This window comes from Limulus polyphemus, unplaced genomic scaffold (genome assembly GCF_000517525.1).
Source record: "Limulus polyphemus unplaced genomic scaffold, Limulus_polyphemus-2.1.2 Scaffold3368, whole genome shotgun sequence".
In the NCBI taxonomy this organism is placed as follows: Eukaryota; Metazoa; Arthropoda; class Merostomata; order Xiphosura; family Limulidae; genus Limulus; species Limulus polyphemus.
The window spans coordinates 100,749-113,902 of NW_013668978.1; the positions used below are offsets into that span (position 1 = coordinate 100,749).

A 13,154-nucleotide genomic window follows, 5' to 3' on the forward strand; every position below is an offset into this window, starting at 1 on the left:
CCCAGTAATAAATGTACTACAGCTGAATATTCCCAGTAATAAATGTACTACAGCTGAATATTCCCAGTAATAAATGTACTGTAGCTGAACATTCCCAGTAATAAATGTATTACAGCTGAATAATCCCAGTAATAAATGTACTACAGCTGAATAATCCCAGTAATAAATGTACTACAGCTGAATATTCCCAGTAATAAATGTACTACAGCTGAATAATCCCAGTAATAAATGTACTACAGCTGAATATTCCTTATAATAAGAGTAAAGAATAAATGTACTGTTGCACAATATTCCCTGTAATAAGAGTAAGGAGTAAACGTACTGTAGAAGAATATTCCTTATAATGAGAGTGAAGAATAAATATACTGTTACAGAATATTCCCAGTAAAATGAGTAAGGAATAAACTTGCTAAACCAGAATATTTCCTGTAATAATAGTAAGGAATGAATGTATTAGGTCATCAAGAAATTAATGTCGCGTTTTGGAACACTTTCATTAACCACCCCCCAAAAAACATACATCACGTATAATAGTTAAACGAACCGCCTAAACGTCATGTTAGTGTAGCCTATATAATGTGCAAAGTTTAGTATACTCTAATCCCTTAGTGATGGCACACGACGAAACACACATTCGGCATGTAATGCTGTTTGAATACAAGAAGGGAAACAATGCCTCTGTAGCCACAACAAATTTCAAAGAAGTTTATGAAAATGTTTTGAACATTCGTAAGTGTCAACGATGGTTCAGAAAATTTTGTTCAGGTGACCTTAGCCTTAAAAACTGTGATGGCAGGGGCCCACATATTTGAATTGATATTGATGCTCTGAAGATGATTGTTGAGTCTAACCCAAGGCAACATCTTAGGAATATGGGAAAACTCCATAAAGAAGGTGTTTGGGTGCCTCATGAACTCTCCAATGATAATTGTTTCCAACATGTGAACGTTGCTTCGACTCTTCTGGCACGTAATGCACGTGAACCATTTTTGGACAGAATTGTCACCGGGTCTCAAAAATGGATTCTCTCCGAGAATATTAAATGCCAAAAACAATGGCTCAGTACTAGACAAAGACCACTTCCAACCCTAAAACCTGGACTCCATCAGCAAAAATGATGCTTTGCATTTGGTGGGACATCAAAGGAGTAATTCATTTCGAACTCCTCAATCTACAGCGAACTGTCAATGCAGAGATCTATAGTCAGCAACTGGAATGTTTAAAGCAAGATCTTCATCAGAAATGCTCTTCACTCATCAATCGGAAAGGTGTTCTTCTTCTCCACAACAATGCACATCCACATGTGGCATGTTTGACACAACACAATATTATGGAGTTGAGTTGGAAAGTTCTCCCCCACCCACCATCTTCTCCAGATATGGCACCATCAAATTACCATCTTTTTCGTTTGCTGCAACACCATCTTAATGGGAAAATGTATGCAAATATGGAAGGTGTTAAAGAGGACATCTTAATATTTTTTGCTTCAAAGCCAAATAAATGATTTCTTTAATCAAGGCATTAACAACCTGATTTTAAGATGGAAAAGCATCATCGATAAGAATGGAGACTATTTCATTTAATAAATGTTTTGTTTTGATATATAAGTTGTTTTGTTTTTTCAACTAAAAAAAAGTGACATTAATTTCTTGACGGCCTAATATTCCCAGTAATAAGAATAAAGAATACACATACTATAGCAGACTATTACCAGTAGTAACAGCAAGAAATAAATGTACTGTAGCAGAATATTCCCTGTAATAACAGTAAGGAATAAATATACATTATCAGAATAATCCCAGTAATAAGAGTAAGGAATAAATGTACTTTAGGAGAATATTCCGAGTAATAAAAGTAAAGAATAAATGTACTTTAGGAGAATATTCCGAGTAATAAAAGTAAAGAATAAATGTACTGTAGCAGAATATTTCGAGTAATAAAAGTAAAGAATAAATGTACTGTAGCAGAATATTCCGAGTAATAAAAGTAAAGAATAAATGTACTGTAGCAGAATATTCCCTGTAATAACAGTAAGGAATAAATATACATTATCAGAATACTCCCAGTAATAAGAGTAAGGAATAAATGTACCTTAGGAGAATATTCCTTGTAATAAGTGTAAGGAATAAATATACTGTAACAGATATTCCCAGGAATGAGAGTAAGGAATAAATGTACTGTAACAGATATTCCCAGTAATGAGAGTAAGGAATAAATATACTGTAACAGATATTCCCAGTAATGAGAGTAAGGAATAAATATACTGTAACAGATATTCCCAGGAATGAGAGTAAGGAATAAATGTACTGTAACAGATATTCCCAGTAATGAGAGTAAGGAATGAATATACTGTAGCAGAATATTGCTTGTAAGAAGAGTAAGGTATAAATGTAGTGTAATAAGGCTTTTGTCAAATAATAGTTTAAGTTATTGTAAATGAGTACTGTGAATTACCTATTTAGATATACCATTCTCATGTGGGCGTGCAAGGTTAATTTTGGGCCACGTAATTACTCGGGGTTAGTTGAAGTCTATATGGTTACCCAGTGCTATAGAATTCTACAAGTATTTAGATCCTCAACACTGAGAAGCTGCTGCTTTACTGTAAATAAGTACATGTACTTCAAAATGTTCTTCAGATAAAGTTCTTGATGAGGTAGCATACTTTAAAAAGAGAAATAGTTAAATTTTGTATTGTAAACTGTTTTGCAGCAGAACTGTTTTTTTAAGCAATTAAAACTTTGTAATGTCAATTTCAAATTCAAAGTGTAATGTTTATTCTTGGCAGTGAATATGTTGAATTTGAAATAGGTGGTGCTAATTACTTACAAAAATATAACTATAATAAAAGAATGAAAACTAAAATATGTAGAATTATATGGATTATAATTAGTATAGATTAACACTTTTCTACTGACTCGGTGGATTACATCTACCACGTGATCCCCAAAGAGACCATCACAGTTTCGATACTATAACTTTTAATACATATTATGTATCTTCACAGAAATTTTCAAGCTTTCAATAAACATTACAAATGTTCTTGAACAAAAAATCAGAATTTTTGATTAAGTATTTTTACTAAAAATTTGATGAATATATGGAGTTTTGACTGCTTCAAGTGCAAAGTGATTTTCATGTTAAGATCACAAATACTTTTCTTCATTTGAAAGTTCCCAAATTTTATTCAAATTCAGGAAGAACACGGTGTTTTGTTTGTTGGTTACATTATACTTATCTTAGTTTTTATATTGTTTGTATCGTTAATAGTAAATTTAAAAAACCATTAACACAGTGTTTTTAGTTCATTTGTCTGTTTTGTGGAGTTAGTTTTATTTGATTCAAATAGTTTTCCTAATTTAGTTTTATTGGATTCAAATAGTTTTACTAATTTAGTTTTATTTGATTCAAATAGTTTTACAAATTTAGTTTTGTTGGATTCAAATAGTTTTACTAATTTAGTTTTATTTGATTCAAATAGTTTTACTAATTTAGTTTTATTTGATTCAAATAGTTTTACTAATTTAGTTTTATTGGATTCAAATAGTTTTACTAATTTAGTTTATTGTTTCTTTTAGTATCTAGCTATTCTCAACTTTCAAGACGTTTGTCCAATATTGCCACAGCTAATACAGTGCTAGGAAGGTTAGGAAACAGTGACAGACATAGAAAAATTTCATCTCAGAGTGCTATGTGCTGGAGTGATGTCAAACAAACCTTACGAGCAGCCACAGCATTTCGTGAAGGAAAACTTCGGCACAGTTCTGACAGCATTTTAGATCCTGCAAACCGAGAATTTTTACAGAAACAAGGAATAGATGAACCACTCGACAAACCTAAGAAGGTAGTTATCGGGTTGCACACTTACTGCTTCAGTCATGAAGGAGATCTGATCCAAGGAGCATTTGGTACAACAGATGCTGAGACTCCTTTCTCCACTAGCAGTATGAAGTGGAAGGAGAAACAGATGTCAGCACTAGATGAGGTAGACGAGGAAAATATTCGTAGTTTACCAGAGAAAGACAAGAAAAGTCTAAATGAAACCTTGGAAGCCAGTACAGCAACATCTCAGGAAAGTCCAGATGATTCCCTTGTAGTATCTGGAAACAATGACAAGAAGTTATGTGCAACAAAAGCTTCCTCTTTTCCTGCTCCTGTAAGCAGACGTCGTCTCCTTTCCCGACAGTCAAATATAGAAGAGGATGAAAATAGTGAAGACAGTAAAATTGCAGATAGAATCCAGTTAGAGAAAACACATAGCAATCCGGATGTGGAAAAGAAAGCCGTTCTCTTGACATCTGCAGAGAATGTAAGTTGGAATGAACAGTCAAACAAACCCTTAGAAGTTCAGGAATCAGATCTTAGTGCTAATAGTGTAAGAAGACCTGAAAGATTGAAAGTACATAATATACAGCACAAAGAATCATTTGAACTCGAAGAGGTGAGGATTGCTTAAAAAATAGTTGTTAAAAATTCACTTTCTCATAACTTGAAAGGTCTCATCATCTAATAAGATAGGAGATTTGAACTAAATGTACAATGCAGAAGTAATTTATTGTAGGTTGTGTTTATGCAAAATTCTATGTTAAATACTCAGGAAATTTTTTAATAAAATGCAAAAAAATAAGAGCACTGTATTTATAAATTTATAACAGTATGTTAGTGGTTCAAGTTATCAAGTGTTTTCTGGGTAATACAGAGTGAGAAATGTTCCAAGCATGCTCTTAAACAAAAAGCACTGGATGCATATATCTTAAACCATAAAAGTTGGTTAAGAGGGGTGAACCAGCTTTTCATTAGGCCACACCCCACAGTTGAGAATTTAAATGGTGTCGTACATAGCAAAACTTTTGTTTATTTTGTTGACAATGGTATCATCAGGTGAGATACGAATAGACCTGGTGAAACATTGTGAACAAAATAAACAAACTTGAGTGAAATCCAAAATACTATTACTGTGATGAAAGTCTCTCTTCTCATTATATAAAAATACCAAACAGTTTTGTTAGTCTTACACGGCTAACTTTTAAAAAGTTAATGCATATAATACCAACATTATAAAAATAATATTTTTACTGTTGTTAACATGTAGAAGTTAGTGTTGTTAACACAATAATACTATATCATCCAATTACTCTCTCTAGTTTTATTATTATTCATCTCCTAATGGTTTCTCAAACTTTCTAAAATAAAAGTTATAATGATCAAAAATTTTATTTTACAAAATAAATTGGTGTTATGTTTATGTTGGCTACTTGAAGAATATCCTACATACTATGTATGCATTTCCCTAATGAATAAAATGAGGTATGATTATTTGTTTCCCTTGGTGTTTGAGTAGATGCTTAGTGAAACACATAACACTTAAAGCTTCAATATTGTTATAAACACTGTTTTTTTTCTAAACATCCAACAATGCAAGATCTTAACCTAATTATGTTTAGAGATATCCAGTGTTCCAGATACTGCTCTGCACATGCTTGCTGTTCGAGAGTTAGGCAGTAAACATTATTAGTGGTGTGTTACTGTTTGTATATCAGCTTAGTTAATCTGAAATAATTTTACATCAGAAAATATGTAAACAAATGGTTGTTATGGTTGAAAATGCAGATTTTTAGAAAGTGTGTGTGTCTATAAAATGCAATTGTTTAAAGGTTAGTACGATGTATGACTTTATGTATATACTCATAAGTGACTTGATTATTGTTCCCTGATGTTTGAGACAGTTTGTGGATTTACTTGGGCTCTTTATGCAGGTCTTAAGTTTTTCTCTGTTTGTTTTGTGTGTGTGAGCTATGCATAAATTAAAATTACTTAATGTTTCTGTATTTTGAAACCAAATATAGTTTGGCTTTTGTAAGAAACTGCTAAAAACTTGGAATAATGAAATTACTATTTATCTTAAATTAATTTGTTTTGAATAATTCCCAAAGATAACTAGTTTGATCTGCTTATAAGCACTGATTCTTTGTTAGAAGTATGTGTAGCTGTTTCTTTTGTATTAAATTAATTCAAGAACAAAATACTGAAAATAATTTAAAACTTATTCTGTGGGGAACTTTTAAAGGAAATATTTTATTTCATTTGCTCCAGTGATGAGTTTCACAGAATTATTGATGATAAACTTAGTTATTCATCTAAGTGTTAATTTTTTTATCTTAATTGTAATGTATTTATAGCTGTCCACAACAGAAGGTGAGAATTCTTATGTCGTCGAATGTAGTCGGCAGCACTTAAACGGTAAGTTAGAATAGTACGTAAGTGGTCTTTTTTTTTGGTATATTGTACGTTCCTAAAAAAATCACTTGTGCCAAACCATTTTTCCATGATTTGTGTTTTGCATTGAAATATTCCCAGAAATGTCATTCTAACTTCCTTCACGACTGTGTATGCATCATCCAATTACAGTTGGTATATTTATCACAATATTTAAACCTTTTAGTTCACATGACCTAATTTTTGCAGTTTGAAAACAACGTTTCATTGAATTGGTAAAATTGGTCTTTTAGACATGAGAGAGGTGATACGTGTTATTGATTTAATAATTCTTAGCATACTCTTTGTTGAGTTTTTTATTCATTGTTTAAAAAACAATCTATAGGGGAGTAGATACTAGTCTTTATTACAAAATAAAGCATTACAATGTTCCATGTTTGAACATTTTGTTTCTACATGTAATAAAGTTTCATGTTTTTTTTAACTGTAATATGGTATGGTAATTCATACCAGGTTGTCAATATCTGATTTAGAAAGCTATAGAGCTAATACTGCCAAAAATACTTTTAATTTTTGTGTTTTTCTAAAAGCTCCATTGTTACCAGTATATTGATATTGAAAGCTGTAAAGTTATAAATACCCTCAATCAAATTACAGTCATACAACATGATGTGTCCTAGGATATTAAATATAACAAAAATTTATATAAAATGTTTCATGTAAATTGTCTTATTTCCTGATAAGTTTCTAATTTTTACATTTGAGTTACTTTTATAACAATGAATAAATAAAAAAACATAAACAAATAAGAAATTTAGTACTTAGTCTGGACTTTTTGCTGTCAACAGATAGAACTTAACAATGTAGGCCTACATTTTTGTTATGATGTTAGGGGTCCGAAATGTAATTTCATTACAAATATGGAATGTATAATGGAAAAAATAGAATGTTATAAAACTACTGTAATTTAACTGTTTCTTTTTAATAAGTTAAAAAAGTGTGTTTGGTAGAGCTGAACACCACAAAGGCAAACAATGAAACTGGGGCTAAGTTTTTCCTAACCTGGCTTTTAAATATACTAGCCTCAAACCAAATTTTGTAAAAAAAGAAATTGCTCTTTCTATTGGTTATAAATAATTCAATAGGAAGCTTCATAGAGAATTATTGATGTTTCTTGTAAGGCAGGATAAGATGGAAGGGGTATAACATGTGAGATAAGATGGGAGGGGTATAGCATGTGAGATAAGATGGAGGGGTATAGCATGTGAGATAAGATGGAAGGGGTATAGCATGTGAGATAAGATGGGAGGGGTATAGCATGTGAGATTGACTTTCTTGTTTATATCTCAAATCAGCAAGAAGCTTGTAGGCTATAAATCTAAAATATGGCTTATCAATATCTATAGTATAAGTGTACCATTGGTAGCCCAAATAGAAGATAATTTAAGTGTAGAAATATTATTTAAACTGAGCAATTTGGAGAGAAGAAGGTTCACATGATACGAAGAAGTTAAGACTTAGAATATATATATATATATATATATATATATATTTCCTTTTGAAATTAGGAAATTTAAATTTAAATAATATTCAAATTTGAATTATAAACTATGATAAGATGGTAAATTTTATTTACATTCATTGATAATAAAGTCTTTTAATTAAATTTTGAAAGTGTAACTCTGTAAAAATATAAGGTCTTGATGTTTACTTTGACTTGTCTTAATCCAGAGGTGTTAACAGCATAATGCCATTCATAAAATTTTCACTTGTAGAACAAAAATTTTAGAAAAACTTAGGTCACTACTAAACTAACGTATACATTATGCTTGTAAAAATATCTTCTTGAAGATGTAAATAAGTGATTGCTTTAAGTACTTGAATTGTACATCAGTGAAATCTCATCTTGGTTTCATTTTTAGTTACTGTAGTAAGATGAGCTTTACATCAAAATGCTACACCTGTTTCTGTAAGATTACTTCTAAGTGATATGACATTCCAGTAAATCTTAATAAAACATGGTAGAATTTCATATCACATAAAAGAATCCTTAATGTGGAGTTTTATGTCAGAATTAGCAATGCTAGATATAGAGTTTTATGTCAGAAGAAGGTATGCTTGATATGGAGTTTTGTATCAGAAGAAGGAATGCTTGGAGTTTTATTTCAGAAGGAAGGAAGGCTTGATGTGGAGTTTTGTGTCAGAAGAAGGAATGCTTGGAGTTTTATTTCAGAAGGAAGGAAGGCTTGATGTGGAGTTTTATGTCAGAAGAAGGAATGACTGTGTGAAATTTTATATTGTATGAAGGAAGGCTTGATGTGGAGTTTTATGTCAGAAGAAGGAATGACTGTGTGAAATTTTATATTGTATGAAGGAATTCTTAATGTGAAGTTTTATGTCAGAAGAAGGAATGACTGTGTGAAATTTTATATTGTATGAAGGAATGCTTAATGTGAAGTTTTATGTCAGAAGAAGGAATGACTGTGTGAAATTTTATATTGTATGAAGGAATGACTGTGTGAAATTTTATATTGTATGAAGGAATGCTTAATGTGAAGTTTTATATAGGAAGAATGCATAATTTCCATTAATCTGTCTTGTTTTTTAAAGATTCAGTCTTTTTTAATATTTAGTTGATGGCCTGTCTGGAGGTAGCTGCCTTTCAGACAGTAGTGGTTTTGCTGAAGATGTTCCCACTTATGGAGGTGCACGAGGAAATACTGACATATCTCTTGAAGAGGTACAAATTATATCTTAATTATATCTTTACAATGAACTGTGAAGTAATGTATTATTTGATTGTGCATTAGCAATTAAATGTTAAATATGAAGTAAATTCTGGTTTGATTGTACATTAGCAGTTTAACGTTAAATGTATAGTAATGTCGTATTTGATTGTACATTAGCAGTTTAACATTAACTGTCAAATAATGTCTTGTTTGATTGTGCATTAGCAGTTTAATGTTAAATGTGAAGTCAATTCTGGTTTGATTGTACATTAGCAGTTTAACATTAAATGTGAAGTAAACTGGTTTGATTGTACATTAGCAGTTTAACGTTAAATGTGAAGTCAATTCTGGTTTGATTGTACATTAGCAGTTTGACGTTAAATGTGAAGTAAACTCTGGTTTGATTGTACATTAGCTGTTTAACATTAAATGTGAAGTAATGTCTCATTTGATTGTGCATTAACAGTTTAACGTTATCTGTGAAGTAATGTCTGGTTTGATTGTGCATTAGCAATTAAATGTTAAATATGAAGTAAATTCTGGTTTGATTGTACATTAGCAGTTTAACGTTAAATGTGTAGTAATGTCGTATTTGATTGTACATTAGCAGTTTAACATTAACTGTCAAATAATGTCTTGTTTGATTGTGCTTTAGCAGTTTAACGTTAAATGTGAAGTCAATTCTGGTTTGATTGTACATTAGCAGTTTGACGTTAAATGTGAAGTAAACTCTGGTTTGATTGTACATTAACAGTTTAACGTTATCTGTGAAGTAATGTCTGGTTTGATTGTACATTAGCAGTTTGACGTTAAATGTGAAGTAAACTCTGGTTTGATTGTACATTAGCAGTTTGACGTTAAATGTGAAGTAAACTCTGGTTTGATTATACATTAAATGTGAAGTAATGTCTCATTTGATTGTGCATTAGCAGTTTAACGTTATCTGTGAAGTAATGTTTGGTTTGATTGTACATTAAATGTGAAGTAATGTCTCATTTGATTGTGCATTAGCAGTTTAATGTTATCTGTAAAGTAAACTCTGGTTTGATTGTACATTAAATGTGAAGTAATGTCTCATTTGATTGTGCATTAGCAGTTTAATGTTATCTGTAAAGTAAACTCTGGTTTGATTGTACATTAAATGTGAAGTAATGTCTCATTTGATTGTGCATTAGCAGTTTAATGTTATTTGTGAAGTAAATTCTGGTTTGATTGGACATTAGCAGTTTAACATTAATTGTGAAGTAATGTCAGATTTGATTGTTTTCACATATTTCTGTTTATTTGTTTTTATTGTTATTGAAAGTTGCTTGGACAAATCTGGTATGTTCAAATGACCAGATGTATAGTTCCCAACGTAAGTTAGAGGTTGTATGGACTGTAGATATGCAATTTCATTGTTTAAGTCACATTATCATCAAAAGAAATAATTCTGATGCCATGGTTACATTATAAGGGTGTCTGTCAAATCTCTATTTGGTGACAAGAGTAGTCTAAGATTTGGTGGTGGGTGCTGTTGACTAGCTGCTACCCCTCTAATTTATTAGTTCAAAATTAGGGACAGCTAATGCAGCTACATCCAAATTTCTTAAAATAAAGAAGCAGGCCTTATAATTGTAATTTCAAATATTTATTTTTATTCACACATCTGTGGGAAAGAACTGATTTTCAAAAATATATCTTTATTTTGAAATCTATAATCAAGTACTACTTAAAATTGTGTATGGGTTTATAGATTTGGCACTGTTATACATCACTAATCTTCTATTGATGCTTTTCATATTTACAATTTCAATAGTAATTTGATAAAAATATTTTTTGGTTTGAAAATACATAATGACAGTAATTATTGTCACATGTTTAAACCTGGTTATTAATGGCTAATTAACAGTATAAAACATGGAAATTGTAGTGAATACTTCACAAATTTATTACTTCTGTAGGGTTTTGGAAAAAGTCAGAAAGAAGAATCTGAAGAGATGGAGGATGAAAGTAAGAAGTGTTGCTCACTGCATTTAACTGAACAGGTGAAGAACCAAAGTGGTCTAAACTTGGATCAAGCAACACCACATGCAAGTTCTGTTCCTAAAAACCCAGACCTTGGAATTGGTCTACAACTTAACCAAGAGTTTAGGGTGCCTTGTCAGCAATTTTGTGCAGATGTCACAACTCAGGTCACATATTCTCAATCCAGTCCAGTTGTTTCCGTGAAATGTGTTCCTTCTTTGGTACCAAAAAGCCATCCTGATACTACAGTTAATGTTGATGTTTCAGTGGAACATTCTACTAGCAGCAACACTGAATCTGAAAAGCTGCAGATGGAGAATTTGATGCCTGTCAAACTTTTGTACCCCTACTTAACTTCTAGTTCATCCTACAGCAGCAGAGACTTCAAGTTTGGTGCTATCAAGTTGAATGATGTAAGTGATGTTGCTTGCCAGACCAGTGAATTGGGAGTTTTTGTGACTTCAGAGAATGTGGGATCTTCTAGTTCATCCTACAGTAACAAAGGCTGTCAGTTCGGTGCTGTCAAGTTGAATGATGTAAGTGATGTTGCTTGCCAGACCGGTGAAATGGGAGTTTTTGTGACTTCAGAGAATGTGGGATCTTCTAGTTCATCCTACAGCAGCAAAGGCTGTCAGTTCGGTGCTATCAAGTTGAATGATGTAAGTGATGTTGCTTGCCAGACCAGTGAATTGGGAGTTTTTGTGACTTCAGAGAATGCGGGATCTTCTAGTTCATCCTACAGCAGCAAAGGCTGCCAGTTCGGTGCTATCCAGTTGAATGATGTAAGTGATGTTGCTTGTCAGACCAGTGAATCAGGAGTTTTTGAAACTTCACAGAATGTAGGAACTGTAAATCAGTTATCTCAAGAACCCTCAAATAGAGAACTGAGAAATGTTCAACAAGAGATTCTGCACACTTTATCTATGGTAAATGTCTATTTTTCATGGTCTTCTAGTTATATTCAGTATTTTATTTTTAAAGTCTTGTTAGTTTTTGTTCATTTTATATAGAAGGTTTGGAAACAATGTTTTAAATCATGTTGTAGATGCACTTTCAGAAACAAGATGTTAATTTCCTTTCAATTTAATTTAAAAATTTGAGCTCTTCATCCTAGGGATTGACTTTTAGTTCTTTTAACAGAACATTGTTTCAGAGAAATTTGTTTTTAGAAAATTGATAAAATAATGGAGTAATTTTTATTTGATTTGTTAGAAGGTTTCTTAAAGTACCAACCAGATTCACTTGCAGAGTTTAAATTTTGTATTTAACCAACATTTGGAATTCTTATATAAAAAGAATAAAATAAAGATTTATTAGAAACTTCATTTAAAAAAAAAGGCAGGCATGAATATTCTTCCTAAAAGGTATGGGAATAATTTTGAGATCTTGAAAATTTAGAATCAATTTTGGATGATGGAAAAGGAGAAAAAGGAACAAATGGCAAAAATGTAGAAGAATAAGGAGGAGAAAACATAAAAGTAATGAAATGAAAACAAATAGGGATATTGTTTGAAGCCATATCACTGTAACACTGTTGATTTTGAGTGTAGGGAAAATCTGTGATTTTTTTGAAGAATATTTACTCTATGAAAAAAAGCAGTTTTGTAATTATATTAATTTTTCTTTTTAAAAGTTTTTTTTTATATTCCTGTCTGTGAACAAGAATGGGTTTGGAATATGAATGTGACAATTCCTTCATGGCTATACTGTCAAACTTAGAATTATAACTGTAAAGCTTTAACTCTTTCTGCACGGGCTCAGTCCCTGGGACTGACCTTGTAACTATTTTGTGCTTGTTATAGTTTTCATGCTATAACGTTTAAAATAGTTAGCGAATGTTAACGAAATTTGGCAGTTTATCAGTAAACATTACAACGCTTTCATATGCAAAATATCTAATTTTTTATTAAGTCGTAAGGTTTGTAAAGCTTTTTTTTTCATTTTGCATGTTGCCTATCCAACATGCAAAATAATTTTCATTTTAAGATTAAAAATACTTTTATGCATAAGAAAATTTTCAAATTTCACACGCAAAATCTTTATAATGTCCAGGTAGTTATCAAACATTTCTTAAGAAAAAACTTTATATTTTATCTGTTATTTTCAGTAACGAATCTCTGTGTGGGTTTGATAGATTTTACCGATCTGGTAACCACCATAAAAAATTAGGAAATAAATATAAATTATGCCTTTTTCGTTCTA

At 31.3% G+C, this 13,154-nt stretch overlaps 1 protein-coding gene across 5 annotated transcripts in view; it reads left to right on the forward strand.

Annotated features, from left to right (window-relative positions):
* The window catches only part of LOC111088227, a 51,194-nt gene that overhangs the window by 27,687 nt on the left and 10,353 nt on the right, over nt 1-13,154 (forward strand). For all 5 annotated transcript variants that reach the window (XM_022397685.1, XM_022397687.1, XM_022397684.1 and 2 more), the window contains exons 8-11: nt 3,579-4,441; nt 6,180-6,240; nt 8,850-8,956; nt 10,889-11,878. In XM_022397685.1, the coding sequence (XP_022253393.1) occupies nt 3,579-4,441; nt 6,180-6,240; nt 8,850-8,956; nt 10,889-11,878 (2,021 nt within the window). The remainder of the gene's footprint in view (nt 1-3,578; nt 4,442-6,179; nt 6,241-8,849; nt 8,957-10,888; nt 11,879-13,154) is intronic.